The 23013-nt window shown below is 39.9% G+C and overlaps 1 protein-coding gene across 2 annotated transcripts in view; it reads right to left on the bottom strand.

The window, feature by feature from the left end:
- Positions 1-23013, bottom strand: part of REXO2 (RNA exonuclease 2) — a 313083-nt gene that overhangs the window by 238542 nt on the left and 51528 nt on the right. For both annotated transcript variants that reach the window (XM_044080977.1, XM_044080976.1), the window contains exon 3: positions 9801-9878. In XM_044080977.1, the coding sequence (XP_043936912.1) occupies positions 9801-9878 (78 nt within the window). The remainder of the gene's footprint in view (positions 1-9800; positions 9879-23013) is intronic.

Raw genomic sequence — 23013 nt, 5'->3', positions numbered from 1 at the left:
TAGACTTTCCTGGTAAAAGATTTGTGAGTCGCTACCAGGATGGACTTAACAGGGGATGACAAACCCGGGAGTCCTAACAATCATGGGAACCGAAGCAGCCAAGCCGTGAGCTTCAGACTGTCCAGATCTGGGTGAGAAATCCCCGAAGGGTGCGAGATAAGATCCGGAACTGGATCCAGAGTCCATGGGGGAACAACTAGATGAGACCTGAGTAAGGGAAACCAAACAAAAGTAAAAGCCAGCAGTAAAGGTGGAAACCCACAGAATTAATCACATACGTAGAGGAAAATAAACCCAACTACCTGCCCCAAACCGGTTTCGGCTGTAATAGCCTTCTTCAGTGAGTAAAAATGAGCAACCCAAAATACACTCATATATATATATATATATATATATATATATATATATATATATATATATATATATATATATGGTACATAAAGCAGTTCATTGGTGCATTTACAATTGATCATTAAGCCCAGGTGGAAATAAAGCTCCTAACGTAATAATCCATTTACGTTCCTTAAAATTAAGAATATCGTGCCATCCTGATTTGTCCCTACAACTACCCACATGTAGATGTATGGACAAATCAGGATGGCACGATATTCTTAATTTTAAGGAACGTAAATGGAGTATTACGTTAGGAGCTTTATTTCCACCTGGGCTTAATGACCAATTATGCTAAAACTCGCTGCACTTCACGTTGGAAGGAGATGCAAAGAGATCGCAGCAAGGATGACCCCACTCTCGGAAGGTCTGTTCCACTACTGAAGGATTCAGAGACCACTCGTAAGGCCTCAGGATAGATCTGCTGAGCCTGTCCGCTAGAATGGTGGGCCATTCCGGAATGTGTGCTGCCACCAGAAAACGGCCAGTGGAAATTGCCCATTCCCACACTCTCACAGCTTCTCGACACAAGGGATAAGATCTGGTTCCCCCTGTTTGTCGATATACCAGACCATTGACATATTGTCCGTCTGAATTGCAATTGTTCCTAGAGGAAGATGAGCACGAAGGGTCTGCAATGCAAGACGAACCGCTCTCATCTCTAGAATACGGATATGCAGATAGGTCTTGGAAGGGGACCACGTGCCTTGGACTGTCCTTCCCGAACAATGCCTCCCCCCCCACACCAGTAGGGAGGCATCCGTGGTCACCATGGTCTTGGGCAAAGCAGGTTGAAACGAGCATCCCTTGGAGAGATCCGGAGACTGAATGCTTTCGAGATTCTCACTGGAAAGGACAAAGGGAGGTCTAATACAGACCACTGAACCGCCAGTGTCCACTGCAGTACTCTCATATGGAGACGTGCCATAGGACAAAGAGTGGCTGTGGCCGCCATACAACCTAATGCCCTCAACAATGCTTCGGCTGATGCAGATTGAGTCTGAAGAATGTGTAGGACATGTAACCTGTCTGACATGAGGAACACTCTCGTTTGTATTGTATCCAGCCGTGCCCCGATGAAGTCCAACACCTGAACCGGGAATAAGGCAGACTTGTTCATATTGATTGTGATGCATAACTTGTTGGCTAGCCGAAGAAAGGAGTCCCTGGCTTGACAAAGTAGATGCTCTGAAGGGACAGTAAAGAGCCCAATCGTCCAGGTACAGAAAGACTTGAATGCCCTGAAGTCTCAGGTGAGCTGCTACTACCGCCATTACTTTGCTGAACATCTGGGGGGGGGGGCTGTGGTGAGACCAAAGGGAAGGGCTCGAAATTGGTAATGATGGGCTCCCAGCTGGAAGTGAAGGAACCTCCAGGAGTACCTGTCCATCTTGATGTGGTAGTAAGCATCCTGGAGATCGATCGAGCACATCCAGTCTCTGGTCTGCAGATAGGGGAGAAAAGACTGAATCATGACCAGCTGGAATTTTGTCTTGGTTACAGACAGGTTCAACTGAGACAGATCCAGTATTGGTCTGCAGTCCCCCATCTTGGCTAAAATGAACCTGGAATAACCTCGGATCTGGATTGGTCTGGGGAGACCGGTTGGATGACTTGCTTTCATAGAGTGATTCTATTTGCACTGCTGCTTCCTCCCACTGCGTGGGTGGAACGTCCGGGGGGGGGGGCGGGGGGGGCTTTGTTGGATGGGGAAGTTCTTTGAACGGAACGAAATAAATGCTGGATATGATTCGCAACACCCACTGATCTGTTGTGATGGGCTCCCAAGCTAGTGGGTGTAGCGACAAACAGCCCCCAACTGCCTCCAGAGATGGACAGCTGAGCAACCCCCTCAGGAGGTGCTGCCCAAGGTTTGTCCAAGAAAGGTTCTCGGGACCCAAAGTTCTTAGGACTCCCTCTGCCTCTAGGGCGGAGTCGGTCAAATACCCCTCTGCCTCTGGGGGATGGCAAGTACTGAGCGTCCTGGGAAAACACCTGACACTTGCAGAAACACATCTTCTGGCCTCGCTGGTTCCTGGAAAAGGACCTTTGAAGCGGAGAGCAGCGGATCCTGACGGCAGTGTCTTCCCGTCCTTCTCGCTCTGGACCAAGGTCTCTCTTACTGTCTTCCCAAAAAGAGAACCATTGTAAGAGGCGTTGGTAAACGACGACGCCTTGAAGGGCTCTGAGAATTGACATGAATGCAGCCAGGTATGACGCCTGACGGCAACGCCTATCCCTACCGCCAGTGTGGCTCCCTCCGTGGCGTGGGAGAGCAAACACATGGACATATTCGGTACAGTTTTAAGGGTGGCCATTCGTGCAGTGAACGTCTTCCTGTTGTCTGTCAACATGGACCCTGGGGTAGACTCCGTGATTTCTTTGACTAGATCTCTCGAGTCGGATAACATGTGCCAAATAGTTCAGCGCCCTCACAGAGAAGGTCACTGAAGCATAAGCTCGCTTCCCAAAAACGATCCAATGCCCTCGACTCTAGGACAGGAGGATGGACTGTGAAGCTCTCCTGTGTGAGCTCCTTTTTTGGTGGCCACCGCCACCATCACAGCATCTACAGGGGACCCCTTGTGTCAATGCAGCTCGTCTGCAGGGGGACTTAAAACCTTGTCCAGATGCTTTGGTATTGGCTCTACAGTGTCCGGCTCCTTCCAAGCCCTACATATTATTAACTCCACAAGTAGATCGGCCAGAGAGGACACCCAAGAGGTAGATGGGCCCAAGCCGAATGCCTCCAGAAACACGGACTCGAAGGTCGGTTTGGGGGCAGACCACCCCCCCCTCTGGCAAAGGATCTTCATAATGTCTCCAAAGGAAACATCCTTGGGGGGTGACCTTGGGGAACCTTCCCCTTCATCCAGGTCCGTGTCCTCAGTAAGGGACTCTGGGGGAGAGTCCAAGTGCCTCCTCTTGCACGTATGCTTGCGGGGGACCTCCTCAGGGGGACTATCTGGGGAGGCCTCACAAACAGGTTGCTCCAAGAGCGGAACTGCCTGGGGCACTACACCTATGAGCTGCCCCTGAGAGGGCAAAATGGTCGGGACCACAGACAAAACCGGGGAGGTTCTGGGTGGATTCTGAGGATGGGATAGTCTGATGCCTCAATCCTGCCTATCACATCGAATGCAGAGGGGGGAGGAACGGGCCTCCTGGACAGAAAAGGCAGAAGCCGCTCCCCCTTGACACGACAGGGGAGTCAGAGCAGTGCCTACTGGAGCTAGGATGCCAAGAGGTATGCTCTTCTCAGACTGACTCGGAGCAGAAAACACCCCCTCGGATCTGACCCAGAGGCTCCGGCTCCTAGAGCTCAGATCCAATCTGACACACTCAAGACAGCCGGCATCGAGGTACAGGGTACCATCGGAGCTGATTCCTCGACTCAGAGCGTCCTCAGATCCAATGACTCTGAAACTGAAGGTCGGATCGGAGGAGGATTAATAGGATGGAACATGGGCTGAAAGGACCCTGCTCCTGAGGGAGTCGGCCCTGGTAAGACCCCCAACTGAATTTGAGTGCAGATGAACCTCCACACCATTTTGTCCATCTCCGCTTCCAAAAGGCTCCGGGTGGAGCGAGAGGATGCTGCCGAAGCTGGCCGGGAATGCCGGTGGTGTGGGGGAGACCTAGACAGTGACCCGCTGACTAACTTCAGGCTCAAGTGAAAACCTAGAGGACCCGAGACGAGGGGAAACAGGCCTGGAAACAGGCTTTACCTTCAGCAGTGGACCGGCCTGAGACAAGTGGTCGGGGGAACACTTGCGAGGTCGGTCCTTCTTAGGTTTATCCCCCTCCCCGGGTCTCTTAGTAGGAGTGCGAGTCCCAGAGGCTGGGGAGGAAGAGGAAGCAGCAGCAGCCGCTGCTTTCCCTGCCGGGAAAGAAGGGAACGCAGTCCCAGCAGAAGAGGGCATCAAGCCCTTGAGGATCAATTTGTCCCGCCTGTCCTTAAGTACTGTAGGGTTAAACCCAGCGCAAACAGGACACGGGGACTGGAGGTGAGCAACCCCCAAGCAAACTATGCACAAGAGTGTGGCCATCCGCCAGTGAAAGTTTATGGCCACACTCTGTGCATTTTCTGAACCCAGGCTTCGAGGCCTCAGCCATCCCGTCAGCTGGTTCACTAACTTACACACACAGAAAGCAACAAAGAGGAAAGAGAAAACCTACTACTTTTTTTTTTCTATAACCCCAGGGAGGGGATAGGTTGAAGATAAAAAAAAGACGAGAAAAGAGCTGATAAACAGAGAAAAATACAACCTGACAAACACTGAAGAAAACACTGGAGCTCGGACCACGCTGCGTACCCTAAAGCGGCAAACGAAATCTGAAGGGAGACAGGGAGGCATTATGGGTAAGGGGAGGTGCTTGGTGCTCGGAGCCATAGCTGGAAGATGCAGCTGTCGGATCAGAGGACCCACAGGTTGAAGAGCAAATGAAGTAAACTACTTCAGATCCCATGTTAAGAGTGTTAACGAGCTTGAAGTTTTTTTTTTTTTATTTCTCTACAGAGTATTCTATAAGAAATACTGGGTGAACAAATGGCTGTAACTAAAAAAAAAAATTATTATTTTTTTGTGCTGGGACACAGGATCTGAATTGCCTAGACATGGTAAGGCCTTATTGCTGGGACACAGGATCTGAATTGCCTAGACATGGTAAGGCCTTATTAAGTTTAATTTTGCTGGTTGCAAAAAAGCAATTACTAGAAAATGGAAATCAACATTTAAACCAACTGAAGTACTGAATATTATAAAAGAACTGGAAGATGGATCTTCAGAAAAGTGAAGGAGGAAATTACATAGAATAGAAATAAAATAGAAATGATGGTATGGAGAATAATGTTCACGACAAGGAGTGAGGTTTAAGGGAAGACAGGAATTCAGCAATTTATGTAATGTCGGACGGATGATAGTTACAAGAAAAGAAAAGATATGCGATGTATAATGTATGTAAATAGAAAACATGTTAATATGGTTTGTTATCTTTTCTGTTAATGTATGTTTGCCTAGGTCTTAAATTATTTAATAAAGATGTTTAAAACATGCTGCCACTAATACATAGGTACAGCCTGGGGGAAAACTGCAACAATGAAGGCTGCTGATTCAGAATCTAGACTTACACCAACTGCATTGGTCCAGAAGCAAACTAAGTCAGATTCTTGGGCATCAAGGCCAAAGACACAGATATGACAAAAAGAGGGACACTAATCAGTGCTGATGGCCAAAGCCGAAGAATCAACCTCAAAGTCACTCTCAAGGTCAAGAACGCCATCACTGATACAAAACGTGCTGTGAAGCTTTAAACAACACTGAAACAGAGGCCATTAACCCCAAAAAATATGTTGATAGCTTGGCAATCAGAGGATAAAGCACCAACATTAATAATGTGCCAGTCAATGGCAACCTCTTTGGGGCTGGTGCCAGAAATGGGGGAATTGATGAGGAATACCTTATTACCATGTGTTGGGAGATGGAGACCAACTCTCTTTCCTGCACTTAAATAGGAAAGGGAATAGGCACCCATAAAAAAAATATCTGTGAGATGGATTAAAGGCCTTCACAAGCCTTTCATAAGTGAATCAAACATTACTGTGATGGAGCCTTGACTCATTCTCAAAGGTCTTGGAATTCAGAACTTGGAAACCAATATAGCAGCAACCTGTTTATCAGGTATCCAATCAACCCAAAAGAAAATGTTGGGGATTATAGTATGCCATTAAATTAAGATGCAGACTTCTCAATGACTTAATGGAAAACATCACAGCAGGCTCCATGCTTTTTAAAATCCCCTCAAATATCAGAGAGGAGAGACACAGGAGCTTTAGGAACATGGGCTTCTTTTTAATGCTGTTAGTAGTTAAGTCTTTATTCAAGTTCAAGACCAAAAGATGAGATGGTCTCAAGGTAAAACGATCAGACAACACGTTTGACTCTGGAGACTGAGATAACAAGGACTTGTTTTAAAGGTAAAGTTGCAGTTTTTCCTTTCAACAATGCCATATGGAAGAAGGACATTCTGCAGAGATAGAACACTTGGTACAAGTATGGCTTTTCTCCAAGCAAATGATGCACCAAACAAGTATCTCTGTGAGGCAATCTTCTCTCCAGTGACACATATGTAAAACTCCATGCTTCATTATTAACTGATATATGTTAATCTAAATGATCTGACTTAAACATACAAGACCCTTTTTCAGCAGAGGCCAAGGGGGAAAAGCTCCATTTGTAAGTAAGTTTTTAAAAAATTTGTAGTTTTACAAATCCATATGTTAACATTAATAAGTAGATAAACACAACACTGCCATATATACTATGTACATGGGAATGCAGGATGTCATATGAGATATGCACAGTTTTCACAAACACAAATATACAATTACAACTTTAACAATACATCGTGGGACAATTAGGAAGAAATATTTATTAGTAAATACAACTTTAAAAATTGGAAGCTATATGGCAAAGTGTATGAACAGAGACATAAATGATGAGAGAGGAAGGCTTAGATTGTGTGTTTCAGTCAGATGGTGGGGACAATTACACAGTCATTCATGATGTAGCGAGAGGAAAGCTCCTTGAAGAAGTTTGCTTTGGATTTGATATGGGTGTGCTGTTCCATACTGGTGATACTTGCAAGAGGGCAGAAGGACTTGTCAAACAAGTTGTGCATTTTTAAAAAAATGCCAGCACTTTTTCCTCATGACTGCAAGTGTCTGTGAAATGTGTACTGTTGCATTAAGGTAGCTACAGATGGATATTTTCTGTACTGGTACAGTTGAGAGTGAGACACTTAATTGCAAGTATTTTGATGAGATTTGGAAGTTTTAACTACTGTAGCCTGTATAAGGCTGCACAGCATTGGGTTCTTTACAGAAGAGCAGTGGCTAACCTGGCGACTTTGTTACAGCATTGGGCGAGTTTGTTTAGTTGAACTGTTTGGACATTAGCAAATGGGGGAGCATAATACATTAGAGAGAGGAGGAGATAAGCAGCTGCAGTGTCTTTACAGCTACAGTCTGTTACTAATTTTTCAACTCTGTATAAGCAGTCAAGTTTCTAACAAGTCTTTTTGATGGTGTGTTGGATGTGCATGTCATATTTCAGATGACTGTCAGTTGTGTTCCCTGTCATGCTGGTGAGATGGCATCTATTTTTTTTACATTTTGAGATGAAATTATACCACATGTAGGAGCCCTGGTTTTCTTGGAATGGAAGACCATAACTTCAGTTTTTTTTTTGTAGGGAGGGATAGTACTACGCTGAGGGCTAGAAGCCAGTTTTCGACTGAAATGCGTCCATCTTGAACAAGTTTTTGCAGCTCATGTACAGGATGGGGCTTGTGCATACAAGAGTGGCTTTGTCAGCATACTGAATTATTTCAAATGGACCTGCTACTGTGTGGAGTTTGTTTATGAATATGTTGAAGAGAAGTCGTCCTAATTTTGATCTTTGTGGGACTCGTGTCTACAGGAAGGAATGCTGAGTCAGTGGATTTCCATTTGACCACTTGAGCTCTCTAACCTGGTTAACTTGGAAACGCAGGAGTTTGGTGGGAAATGTTCAGGCCTTCTAAGGTGTGTAGTATTTTACTGACTGAGACTATGCTGAAGGTTTTTGATTGATAGGGGAAGTTGACAAGACTAGCTGATTACTGCTGAGATGAGTATTAGTAGTAGTTAGGAAATAAATTATGTTATTTTGAAGTTAGAAGACGTGAGTTAAGGCAAGAGGGGTACTTAGTAGTGAGCTAGTTGCATTAATGAAGTATGAGTTTAAACCTGCAGCAATTTCCCTTTCTGGCTGATTAGGCAGTGGGTTTGGCTGAGGGATTTTGCCCGGTTTAAGAAGCTCGTTAATGGTGACGCAGAAAAGTCTAGGACTGTTTTGGTGTTTAGAATATTCCTTTTTTTTTTGTACTTATTTACATTTTATTTGCTTTGCTAACAAGTGGTCTACACTGTTAATGTGGCTGGTGACCTATTCTTGTGGATTTGCAGTTGATTTGACTCACAGTAGCCCTGAAAGCAGCTCAATTAAACGTGGCTAAGCTGTGGATAAAAGTTGTGCTGGGTGGGGTGGGGGGAGCTGACATACGGCCTCATTATGAAGATAGATGATGGTCACTTAGTGAGTCTTTAAAATAAGACCAGCTACCCAAATGCCAATTCAGTAAGTTTCTCAGTGAAATGACAAAAAGGAAGTGAAACCAAAAACAACTCTACAAAACACTGTAAACTCTAGCAGCTCAAGTAGCAAACAAAATGTATTTTTTCTTTGAAAATGGTAATGGCTACTGAAGTAATGCAATTAAAAGTATAACTCAACGTATGTTTAGACACTAACTATAGCGCACCACAAGAAATGGCTACCAGAAAATAACAATACATTATCAATGGCCAAAGGCTCGAGCAGTTAAAGAAAATAATCTGACAATTTCTTTTAACAAAAGCAGTAAAACAAGTCAAAGATGATGACGAGCCAAATAATGCATACAGATAATCGGCGTTAAATGATAAAAGTTACTTCATGGCCTTTATTATAGTGAAAAAAAAATTCTAAAAAAAGCAGTCTGGGGCTGTTCAGATTACTGTTCCAAGTACTCTGTAAGGCAATGAAGAGCTGGAGATAGAAAGTGGCACAATGCATTATGGGACAGGGCACTTTCTTAAAAGCATGGGGAAAAGTATGGTTTGCCAACTAGTCCTAATAACTATGGGTTTGGTCCTAGAGGTTACTAAGGATGGACACACGCTTATCTGTTCTACCCACAATTGCCAAAAGATTTTTCAGTCACAATAAAATATTAAATGTTTAACTCCACTAAGCACAGTCTTAAAGTAATCTGATAACGTGTGTATTTCTTAAGGTGGAATACAAATTAGAGCTCTACCAAGACTACATCATGAAGCTAATTTTTCTACCATATTTTCACACATCAAGATGATATTTTAATATACAGTACACCAAATACTTCATATAGTAAGATTATTCAAGAGTTGTTTGATTGTGCAAATCCGATATTTTGCTATTTCAATTTTTACCAATTTTATCTGATGAAATCTAAAGTTAAAGAAATGAAAATAAGCATCTCTGTACCCCGCCAAAAATACAGCCCAGTTACAAATACATACCCTTGTACAAATAAAAAACAGAAAATCTCAAAGGAAAGATTAAAAATGTGAATGACTTGAAATGTTTCTAACAAGTCTCCCCCAAGGGACACCATAATTCCATTAGCTTAACCTTAACTGATAAAATTATTCACTTATAGGTAATTTTAGAAATATTACCAGTGCCTTTGACATTTACAGTGGTATGTATAGTCTGACAGGAACACCAAGTATTACAAATGTTTACATTTAAAATCAGGGGAGGGGAGGAATATTAATAACAAATTACCTTTCCATGATGTTCTTTGCACCACGCAGACATACTGTCAAGTAGTTCATCTGGTTGGTTTATAATTATATTGGGACCCTGTGAATCACAAACATATGAAAACGTAAGCATCAGTTCCAAGCACCAACTACTACAAACTGCATAAATTATTTCTATTATTATCTCAGCATATACAGTTACAATGCAAACACTCTGGTAGGTTCATTCATATGGGGTACTGACTCTCTGATTCTGCTAAATGCTCTTGAATAGTGAAAAAACAGAGTATTATAATCCAGGCTAAAACCAACGGAAACATTTGGTTTGGTTATGTGCAGACAGGTCACAACAGATACTATAATGCACCTGGGTCCCCTTCTTACAGTTACATAGTTTGGTGATGTAATGACAGTTTTCTAAAGAAACAAAAAGCAGCAACACACCTACAGATATAGAACTATAAAAACGAATACATAAAAATGCAAGCAGAAAAAAATAACTGATGGCATCCACTGTTTGAAGACTTAACTGACACACAATAGTTGCCTTGCCCACATTTAAATTAACTTCTTCCATCACTTCTGCAACACAGTATAAACAGTTACTAACTTACTAGAGCTAGGATTCCCACTTTCAATTGTACCGTTTTTTTTCCGGACTATCCAGAAATCAAACTGATTCTCCGGAAGTCCGGAAAACACTGTACAAACTCCTGTATTCTGTTTCAAAAAGGAAACAGACTATCGGAGTTTGTAAATCGGCTGATTTACTACGGTGTTTTTTTTTTTTTTTTTTTTACAGAAAAGCATAGTAAATCAGCCGAAAGCAGGCAGCAGGAATGAAAAAAGAGGGCATTCCCCGCCGAGTGATGTCATCGCAACATCACAAAATGGGCAGAATGTGGGCGGGTTACTGATAACACGAGGGGTATGGCTTTACTCTGGTTTTAGCCACGAAGGAAGGTGGCAACCCTACCTATGTCACCATGTATCCATCACACTCCTCACATAACAAAAATATCTTACTGATGCAGCAAGAGAAAAGGGCTACAAAGCTGCATTTACAAATGTACTTGTTCACGCAACTACATCTTCTGTACAGAACAGAAGCTTGAATGTCACATGCTACACATACTTAGGATGACATATTCCATGCTGCAGCAGCATGCACATATTAGTGCTTTTGAAAAGCACTAGATTGTTACCCATTACATTTAGCCTCATCACAATGAGCTCAGCTACATAAAACTGCTGAAGGCAACACAATAATATTAACATTTTAACACAGCCTTTGTCAACTGTGCTCTGTAGTACCAGACTGACAGTAAATGCAAATATACATTACAGGAGATTAAATTTCATAGTTAAATATTGCATTTTGTGGGCCAAGTGCAGTTTTCCATTAACTTCATTAAAAAACAGTATGTGTGATGCAGTGATGGAACTGCATTGCCTTGCCAAACTTGAACACATCCAGTGAGGGAATACTAGGTATTCAAACCAGGCAACTATAATGAAGGGTACCTAAGTACAATTTTGGATTCTACTCATCTATAATGCCATAAAGCAAGAAAAGGGGAATACATACAATAATACCGAGAAGGTGACAGATACTGACTCTGCCAGGAGTTTTCTAATGAATGCAGTGGGCCCAGACACATCTGCATTTCAGCCAACAGACAACTTGATTAGATGGAGAGGTCATGGCAGCTGTAAATTAAGTGAAGATGACAGATTAATTAGATATGAAAAAGGAAGGAGGGCAGACAAAATAAGACACTAGAAAGAAAGTGGTTAGAAGAGGAGATATGGATGGGAAACAATAGAGAAGTCATTGCCAAATAATTCACGGGTTGCTTCACTTGTTCCATGCTTTTCACAGTCACCAGCATCACACAATATATAATGAGAGGTTGTTGTATTTATACAACACTTCATTCATAAATATTACCCTTTTGCTTGGATAATAACTGAAAACAACCCTCATATCAGCTCACTTATCCATTTAACAAAAAGGTACACAAAACAATGGAGGATAAATGAATTGAATACAAATGTACTGCAGTGAAAGACGGAAATTACTCAAGAAAAACATCACATTAACATTCACAAATGAAATACAAAGGTGAGTTTGACAGCACAAAGTCAGGAAATTGAGACAGATGAAGCTCTACTCAAAACAGATAAGGAAATCGGACTTCAAATATGGCTGCAAGGTGATCAACAGCTTAACTTCAGTTCTCCCAGTGTAAAAACAGAAACTGAGAAACAACCAGTGATACTCCAGGTTAAGTAAAATTCAGTTACTGACTAGTAAGTACAAAGCCTAGTTGCCAGCAAAGAAAGACAGAGAGAGTCTAGAAGAAAATCAACTAGAAAGCGTGAAGAGAAGAATCCTGCAGCTAATCAGCAAAAAGCAGTTCAAGCTCCAGCTTTGGTGCACAGCATGGCTTCTAATAATGTATAGAAAAAAATAAAATCAAATGTGTTTAGAGCTAATTAAAATAAATGTAACACTGAAGGAGTATATCAACTTAAATAAAAGTCTGGAAAAAGAATGGAAGACATTTTAAAACATATATTAAAAGGAACTGATAAAATTGCAAAAATCAGAGGTCGAAATAAAGAAAAGGTTGTCTGACTATAAGACTGCTAAAGAAGAGATGTTTCAAAAAATGGTAAAGTTAGAGGGCAGAGCACATAGATAAAATCCGAGTTTTACCACTGTACCAGAGACACTTGAAGAAACAGACTATTAATTTTATAAAGTACAGATAAGCAACTGGACTGGTATTCCACTGCAAGGACTATTCACTGAAATGGCACACCTTGTGTATGCTCCAAATCTGGTCATGAGAAAGCAACCAAGACTTTCATTAATAAAGATGCAAACCCACCTACAAAAAGAGTTGAACCTGACAAAACTGTGGCAAAAGGGCAAAGTATTAAAAGTTGGAGATTGTTTGTGGAAAATGATTATTCACAACAGGCAGAAGATAATTAAATTTATTTCAGTAATCAGGGAATGTTAAGAGGCAGGTATGAGATTCAAACTGCTGTATCCAGCTGTCTTCAGAACACTTTCTCTGGAAGATCAAAGTCATTTTTAGGAGGAAATGCAAAAGTTTGTCCAACAAAAGTGAGCCATCAAGCAGGAGGAGGACTGGGGAGAGGAAAGCACAGGAGTTGCCCAGAAGAATCTGGAGTACCCTAGAAGTGAATTGGAATCTGGAGTCAGGACATGGAGATGGAGAGGAAGAAGACCAGCAACACAGATATTGGAGAATAAATGTCAGGCTGCAAAGCAGAATGCATTTGTGAAATATGGCCATATAAGAATAAGTGGAAGGAGTGGACTTTTGTTGACTCTGTTAAACTTGTGGGAACCAAAATGCATTTTCTTCTTGTCATCGATGATGGGGAGGATTCTTGAGGGGATGGAAATAAGGAAAAACTTAACCATAAATAAAAATTTCTGTTCTTAAAAGTATTTCCATGAAAAATGTCATATTATAAATTGTATATTTTATAGGAAAGTATTTTGTTATTCTTGTATATGATAAAATTACTAAAGTAAACAGAAGGCCTTTTTTTCCTTCTTCCTCTCTTCTATATTCTTTTTTTGGTATTAGGAAATATAAGCATTACAGTGCAAAAAGAAAAGCTAGACAAAAGCATGTTTAAGTTATCAGGCTGCAGTCCTGTGCTAGTGAGGTGGAGCATGGGGTTTAAAAGTACAGAGATCATAAAATATGTAGAGCTGATATGTTTTCCCTTACTTTTGTGTGGGTGAATGTCTGGATTAAGAACCTTGTCTTAATCGAAGAACACATTTTAAGTGGAAACAAATAAATGTGAGAACATTCAACATAAAGAAATGTTTTCTTTTAGAAATAAAAGTTTTGTCTTTTCTTTCAGGCTGCAGCAAAGGACTAGATTTATTTTTCCTATTACGATTCCATGAAGACAAGCTGATAAGGACAATAAAAGACATAGTACTGGTTCCTCTGAAAGCAGGCAAGTTGTTTTCACATCTGGGGGAATAAAGATAAAAAAATAGACAACAAATAGTGCAAGTAGAACAAGCAATAACATATCTTAACATGGATAACCTCAATTTCAGCTTAACTAGGATCTGTGTTAGCAGCTGTAGTTGGCACAAATGTTTCCATTAAGAGGGTAAAAGTTAAGTGTGTTTGTATTAAGTTAATAGGTTATGGGTGTGCTTTTTGAAGGGTTTTATTAAAACAAAAATTCTTGTTAAATGTGACAGGTTCCAAAGTTAATAAAAAAAATGTATGAATGATTAACCTGGCAAAACTTTAATGGTTGCATGTATTACATATTATTATAGGTATACACATAATATTTTTATACTTTTGTACATCTGTGTGGAGCTTTTCTCCCCGGGCCTCTACTGAAAATGGAAATATATCCAGCTAGACTAGCCCGGTCAACAAATGTAAAATAAAAAATTACAATAGCTGGAAATAGACATTTAAAATGCTGCAATATACAATAGGTAGGAATAGTGACTTCTTATCATAATGGCAGCACTTTCCACATTATCTTGGAATGCGAATGGTCTAACAGGTATAGATAAAAAGGAAAGAATGCTTAATTATTTAAAAAAAATATATATGCATACTGCAAATAGCAATGCAATGGGAGAGACATTTGGAAAGAACAGAGTATGAAATTTGATAAAGGATTTTAGGATGGATATCCTGCAGAATATCTGGGTCAAATGAAAACAGAAGTACTTGTACTAACTGCTAGAGGAACTCTAGTAGTGAAAGAAGAAAAAAAAAGATAATGCAGATTTGTGGTCGTAAGAGGCTACTGGCACTAAATGAGAATTATACTATAATTGGAGCATAAAAATTTTTGGGAGGAAATATTATTTGCAGGCAGAGACTGGAATTTGATTTGCAACAATGAGGATTAGGGTAGATTTCTGAAGAAATATATGAAAATATATGGTATGAAAGACATTACTTCAGCAGCAGGAATTCAGAGAATTTACATATTATTCCACAAAGTACAATAACTGGCCAGTCTAGACAGAAATTGTATTTCACAGGAACAAGTGCATTTAACTGAGAACTTTGACACAGACCCATTAACTATTTCAGATCATGAAGCAATATTATTAAGATAAAATGCAGGCTAATGAAGCAAATATGAGACACTGATACCTACCTGTTAGAAATAGAGAAAATTAAGGAATGGGTAGTGGAACTTCTCCAGGCGTTATTAGGGAAGATAGAAAATACTCCAGAAGTTATAGCTAATAAGTGGGATAAAACGAAACTGGAGTTTAAAAATAGGGTAGAAGTACTAACGAGAATTATTTAGACAATCTGACAAATGTTTAAGCATTACAAAATAAAGGGAATCTCAGAACAAGAAAAGGCAATATTGCAGAGTGCCACAGAGAAAATATGGGAGTACCTGGACAATATGCATGAGTTTAGAAAGATTGCTCTTAAACAACTTTTTTTTTGATAACTCCAGAGCACAAAAACTTTTGGCACAACAACTCAGGCAACAGAAAGTAGACAGGACTGTTGCTAAACATAGGGAGCCTATAACAAGAGAAATAACTACGGTTTACTATCAAAATGTCGAAAGTTAAAATAAAATGTGTACGTATTAGCGAAGTGTTTCGCCGAAAGTACACATTTCCGTATGTGCCTAATGTCGAAAACAGCTGTGAATTGTCGAAAATGTCACTCGCGACATTTTCAACAATTAACAGCACTCCCACCCTTCCCTTTACTCCCTACCTAACTAGCCTAAACTCACATTTATGCAGGAGGGCAAGCCCCCCTGCACCCCCCACATCCCCCCTAACTTAATATTCCAACTCCGAGATTGCACTACAGTGAGGAAAGGGATGTGGAAACCAAAAGACTCTCAAGTTCAATCCTTACCCACAGTGCACTTAGTCACATTACTTCAGATCGAGCTTGCTGATAGAAAACAGAATAGAAAGAAAAACATTTTTAAATAGACTATAGCTGAGCTAGAAATGCACCAAAAAAATGGTAGTGTGTGTAAAGGCACATTCTTCCAAAAGCAAAACATGGGTCGGGGGATGGAGGGAGGGGAGTTGAGGAAAAATGAAAATGGAAAACGCAGATGGAAAGTTATGGTAATACACAACTTCTTTATCTGATGTTGTCAATTTTTATTTTCTCTTCAACGTATGGGACAAAATCTCCAGCTACTTTTAGTCCTGGTGGACTCAAGGAAGGATATTCCTAAGCACCACTGAACAGAAAGATGCCCTACCCTGAGAGACCAAATCCAATTTGTAATGAGTAATAAAGATATGGGGAGACACCCACGCAGCTGCTGCACAAATGTCATCCACGAATGTTCGAGACTGAAAACAGATGAATTTGCTACAGCCCTAGTTGAATGAGCTTCAAACGGTTTTGGTAAAGTGACACCCAATTTGTTATAAACGAAGAAAATAGAATCAGTGAGACATTTAGCTGTCACCTTGTTTACTTAACTTGGTATGTGAAAAGAAATTAATAACTGACCAGATTTTCTGACATCTTTTGTCCTGTGAAGACGGAATCTTAATTGTCTATGAACATCCAACAGATTCAAAGAATATTCACCCTTCTTGGAAGTGATATCTGGGAAAAAACATTGGGAAGATTAACGCACTGGTTAAGGCTGGTCTCAGAAACTGCCTTTGGAAGAAAGGATGGATTGGTACAAAGTGAAACTGTCTTTATGGAAAATCAGGTATGGTGGTTTAGACAATAGGATTTGAATCTCTGAAATTCTTCTAGCAGATGTAATTGCTACCAAGAAGAGTTTTTTTTCCCCCAAGACAAAAACTTAAAATCACAATCACTGGCTGGTTCAAAACGGATGTGAACGATTACCTGTAACATCAGACTAAGGACCCAAGGAGGATCCTTGTATGGAGGTTTTTTAAGGGAAAGGTACCCTTTAAAAAGGCTTTACAAAGTTTGTGAGAACCCACTGAAGATCCTTGAAAATCAATGTGAAAATCAGAGACAGCCACTAAATGGATTTTAATTGTGGAGGCTGAAGCTTCATCATTGAAAAGCGAGGCTAAAAAAAAAAAGATAGGTGCCGAAAAGAGGTCAACCCTATTTTGGAGCGCCCAATGCACAAATCAGTTTCCATTTACCATTGTAGAGCTTTTGTGTAGATGGTTAATGAGAAAACGAAAGAATGTGTCGGACTGGGGAAAAGAGCATAGGTAGTCTGGCGACTAGTGGAATTGGAAAAGCCAACTGTCAGCTTGGGAATTTGGGATGTCTGGGTGAACCATGCCTGTAAGGTGAGATAGGAAATCTAGAACTGGACCCAGAATCCAAGGTTGTTTCAATAGATGAGCTCGAAGGAAGGGAAACCAAATCTGGCGAGGCCAAAAGGGGGCAATGAGGAAGACCTTGCTCTTCAACTTGATTGCTTTCTGTAATAATTTGGGGATTAAAGGAGTTGGTGGAAAGGCATATATTAGACCGGGGGGCCAACTGTGCAGAACAGCATCCATCAGAAACTCCCCTTCTGAGGGAATCAGGGCAAAGCAGCTGCTGCATTTGTTATTTAAGGGCAAAGCAAACAGGTCGCAGCAAGGCTGACCCTGTAGAACAGTGTGTGTATTGCAACTTTAAGAAGCATTTCAAAGTGACATGTGCAGGCAGCAGTGCCATTTTTGACAGAACAGAGTGTTAACACGTATGAGTGCAGTAGTCAGTCTGTTTATAAGTTTAAGTTATTAAGCCTCAATCCTGATGCGTTTGTATATAATAAAGCTGCTTGAACTAAACCCAATGCCTGTTCGTCTGTTTTATCCTGGCAAAACAAGTGACATGGTGTCAGCACCAGGATACAGAGTATAACTTGTTCAAGCCATGAGGTGCAGAGTTAGCTGTAAAGGTATATTGAGCAGGTTGGGTGATACAGTGCTCAAACGATTAAAAAAGGCCAGAAACAAATTTCAGGTAACCAAAACTCACACAAATGATTTATTTTGTAAAGAAAATGATACAAAGCATTTGTAAAGCACAAAACGCATTATCAAATGAGTAGCACAAAACGCATTATTAATAAAAGGAAAGAACGCATTATTGATTAACAAAAAAATTCTATCAAATATCATGGTTTTGAATAATCAGAAATAGTTATGTGGTGTTCAGATAACGAGCATGCTTAAAAGTAAAACAAACACAACAAAAGTATAACAACCATGATAAGAGGTCAAACGGGCATAACAAATACAAAAAGGGCAAAATAAGCACAAAAAAAGCAAGGAGACTGCATATTTTTTATGCAAACGACCATGTTTTGACATGAGCTACTATTTTGCATTGGCCAAATCTATTCAAAGCATAACTAGAGTTGTTTGAAGTATTTTAGAGTGTGCAAAGTGTCTGCAGTGTGTGCTTTATTACAGGACAATTATTTCAAAGAATTTACTGTGTGCTAAGTACAGATTTTGCAAGGTGCAGACAGAATACAGTCATTTTGAAAAGTTTATTGTGCTGTGTACATTTTATTCACAGAGTGCAGTCATTTCAAAGTGTTTCTCACAGTGTACAGAGTTATTTCGCAAAGTACAGCCATTTCGAGAAGTTTCATGTGCTCTATACATTTTATTCGCAAAATGCAGTAATTTCGAAGTGCTTCTTATACGGATAGGGGTGGTTTCGCAAAGTATATTGATTTCAAAGTGTTCTGGTGCTACAGGGACTTATTTTCCAAAGTGCAACTATTTCGAGGAGTCTGTTGTGCTACTGGGCATAATTACAAGTTCTTGCATAGGTTTCTGACATGTGTGTGTGTGTATGTTCGTACATAATTCCAAAGGTCTTTTATTACTGTGCACTGATATGACAGAGGCATTTCGCAGACCCAGTCACTTGTGTTTGAACATAATATTGCAGAGAATTGGAGAGCATTCGAGCAAGAATATGATAATTTTCATAAAAGCAGCTTTTTCTGATAAAGATGCACGTACAAGGACATTTATTTTGCTTAACGTAGCCGGGTTAGAAGCCATTGAAAGAAAGCGTTCATTTGTGTATGCACTAGCAGTAAATGCAGGAGAATGGGAGAACCGCCATATTGTTGTACAAGATGAATCAAGGGAGGACCGTGAGTGCTTGAAACAAATTCAGAGAAATGTGTAACCCCCACACAAATGTTACATTGGAGAGGCACCTATTTTATACAACAGACCAAAAGCCATGAGAAACTTTTGCAGCTTATATTACTGACTTGAGAAACAAAGCTAAAATGTGCAAATTTGGTGATTTGCAAGACGAGTTGATAAAGACAAGCTTGTGTGTGGTATTAACAATGCTGCAGCATGAAAAATTTTGCTTTGTGACAGTGACTTAACATTGAGCAAAGCTATAGAGACTTGATATATCCATGAGCTTACAGAAATATGCTTGCAAGTGATAACAGCATGGTTTCAGCAACCTCTAGAGCAGAGAGAGACAGCATACAGCACGCAGCTAGCAGAAACAGGCCCAAGCACATTGCAGCCTTCAGCTTTTCCAGAGAGACCCCGTAACTTTCCAGCAAGTTCTAAGACTAACTCAGTAAAATGGACATGCTCAGTGCAGTACAAAAGTAAGTCAGCAAAACCCAACTCAAGTCTTATTGTTAACTGTCACACTTGTGGTACCAATCATGAGTCTAAAAGAGAGAAGTGCTTAGCATTTTGTCAGCAATGCCACAAGTGTAAAAAATGGAACCACTTTCAAACGTTTTGTAAATCAGGCAAGCCTCGTTCATTTACTAAGAAAAGTCACTCAAAAAAGCAAGTTGATCATAAAGAAAGCTGCAACTCTACTTTGGAAAAAAACAACCCAGTAAAACCAGATAAATACCTCCTCAAGTACGATAAAAGTATAAATTACGAGTATAACAGATGAGGTAAACGCAAATAACAGCAAAACAATTCATTAAAAAACGTGAGCATTTTAACAGTAACCGCTACTGCTTCATCAGACAACTAAACATTACATAAGACTCTTCTTTTATGCATACAAAGCATGTCATGTGACTATTAACCAAATAATTGCCCTTCTTTAAAAACATAATAAAACATAGTGCACTCATTACTAACCACTCAATATGCAACTTTTAAACTACATTTTTAAAACATGTCAGAAATGCATCCTGACCGTAAAATATATATAATACACTCGCTGATTACATAAAATCATTTTCTCAATTGCCTCAGTTTAAGTATCGACTTCATAGGAACCACATCATTCAAACCCCTTCCATAATTACCTCTGAGCTTAATAATCCACCCTGTTTCTAATGCTTCTGTCTTATTTTTTATATCCCCCATTCTAACATTAAGATGTTTTACTCAATAATAAGGAAAGCAAAATTATGCAACGAACCCATATTCAAAACATGTTTTGCTAAAGCATTAATGTGCACTTGGTTCTGCATGTCATACAAATGTTCTCTGATCCTATGTTTAAGTATTCTGTTTTTCCAACACAGAATGTGTTACATTCTTGACAAATTACTAAATATACTAAATGTTCTGTATTACAAGTGCCATTAAACTTTAAAATCAAACCTCCTACCTATATCAGGGTGATCAAAAAAACTGTTGAATTAATGTAAGCACATTGGTTACACTTACCACATGGGCTAGTGCAAAATCTTTCATTCCTGCTTACATTAGTTCTAGGATAACAATTTCTTCATATTCCTCATATTTTTAAACAGAAAATTGGGTCTGGGTGCTACAATGTCTTTGACGGCAGGGTCCGTCACCAAAATTGACCAATGCTTCTTATAAACCCCTAAAATAAGTTTAAACATTATTGGTATACTTAACTGGTACCATGAGTTGAGTTCCACTTACTCTAGTGCTCATTTTCCTACTATGGTTCATTCCTTGGTCAGAAAAATATGGTTTAGCTGTTTGTGTCCCTCAAATCTTTAACTGTTGTCATAATGTTAGATACTTTATTATGTACGTTCATATCCTCGTTTTACCAACTTACATTCCAACTCCTGTAGTTCTGTGTCAAAATCTGACATACTTGTATTAAGCCTGAATGCTCTCATACTTTGCCCTTTTATAATGTTGATAAAAACTTGCTGAGGGTGCATACTTGTTTTATATACATAATTGTTTTGCTGCTATTTGCGTTTACCTCATCTGTTATACTCTTGTAATTAATACTTTTATCGTACTGGAGGAGGTATTTACCTGGTTTTACTGGGTCGTTTTTTGCATTCTACATATTCTTTGGTGTACCAGTACTCCAGGGGCAATGGAAGAAGGCGGGTTTGCCTGATATACAAAATGGACATTCTACAAGAGCAGAATCAACTTTGAATGTGAGTTTATCATGTAAAGAGAGGTTAAGAAACTGTTTTAATAAAACCTCTAACCCATTGCTGGATGGAGATGTTGTTGCGACAAATAATGAAGAAAGTCCTGTGAATCTGAACAGTATGCGGTTATGAAAACTACTTATTAAATTAGAGAATTGTCTGTACAAGCTTAATCGCTTACAGCTGCAGCAGTTCCATTTGGAGACGTTCATTAAACTTAAAATCATACAGAGGGGCTTAACAGTTTTGAAGATGCCAACGTACGGTAATACATATACTAGCTTGTTAGCTGACAGGCAGAGACTTAATGAGTTACTACATGAAACACATTACTGACTTTTTTATACCTGAAGACAGACAGTTATTGACACGAGTAAATGAGTTACAAGAGCAACTTTATGCAGAATTTTCACCAGATGTAATAGACTTAAACTTTGCAACATTGCTGAAACTCTTAGCCCAGAAGCAGAAAAGATTCACAGACACACGAAAGATTTTTATGCAGGGTCATGTGTTTGCATGGCCAAAGCCCTTACAATAAGAATCCAATATTACACAAAGGGTGGAATCAGGAGGGACTGTATTTAAACATCTTAAATCCACAACGGAGGCGGTTCCCCATCATGGTACAGATGTAATTCAGCAGCACGATTCCAATACAGTGGAAAGGGGATCCCCTGACGATGTAGACCAATCAGTTACACCTGTTGCAATGCGAGGACGGGTACAAGAAACGCCCATTCACGACGACGACTTAAGAAAAAAACAACAGCTACTTATCCCATGTTGAATGTCAGTCTGATAGTGCAATCACACGCCGATAAAGGGATGCATTCTACACCGGATGCAGGAGGAATCAGTCTTACGTACCCTTTCCCCATTACAGTGCGCATGGAGAACCACAGAGGGAGATCGAAGAGCAGGAACCACTTGAAATGGAAACCAGAGGGAGAACACTCGACAACACAAACGCTGAAGAGAATGTGGAAGAGTCAGACGTAATTGTAAATTATCCAACAGACAATTGACAAAATATGAACAAGTTTTATAGAAAGGGCGAACTTTTATACCGTCACAGCAAGCAGACATCACAGATATGATTTTGGATTTGAAATACTTTTTAAGGTCAGTGACTCTGAAAAGTATGTATGGACAAAACAATGATAGCAATGTATTTTCTAAGCCTAGTACATTTACACCTAACAATAATGACATATTAACTGCCTTTGAAAAAGTCTGTACAGAAGAAATGTATAGACTGTATTATTATGATGAAACTTTTCATAAAATACGATTTTTCAATATGAGTAAAGAAGAACGAACAGCTTTACATTATTTACAAAATATGAGTATATGTATTCGTCCAGCTGATAAAGGTGGACGGACCCATAGCAGTTATGGATCCCATTTACTATTATAACAAAATGAAGCAGTTTCTGAGCAATGATGTAGTGTACAGCAAAACAGATGTCTCTGATGTACAAAGGATGATTTGTGAGACCTGTGCTTTAGCTGAATGTTTTACATTTGGATCGATTCTAAGCTGTTACAATATTTTAGTGCTCAGAATCCTGTAATCCCAAGCATCCAAGGCTTGCCCAAAATTCATAAACATAAAGACAGATCCCCCAATGAGACCCATTGTCTCAGGAGAGGGATGGAGTACTAAGACTGTTTCCATATATTTGGAGAAAAAGTTAAGACCGCACTTGGATACATATAAAATAGTTACTAGGGACACTAAGGACTTTGTTCAAAATATATATGAATATTGTAAAGGGAAATTATGTACAGGAGCCACTATTATGGTTACCATGGACATTCAGGCGTTTACAATTCCCAGTGTAAAAGGGATTTTG

Source organism: Protopterus annectens, chromosome 8.part0 (assembly GCF_019279795.1).
Source record: "Protopterus annectens isolate FY-2018-M chromosome 8.part0, PAN1.0, whole genome shotgun sequence".
In the NCBI taxonomy this organism is placed as follows: domain Eukaryota; kingdom Metazoa; phylum Chordata; order Ceratodontiformes; family Protopteridae; genus Protopterus; species Protopterus annectens.
Note: the sequence above shows the minus strand (reverse complement) of the source record. Positions and strands in the feature narration are given on the sequence as shown.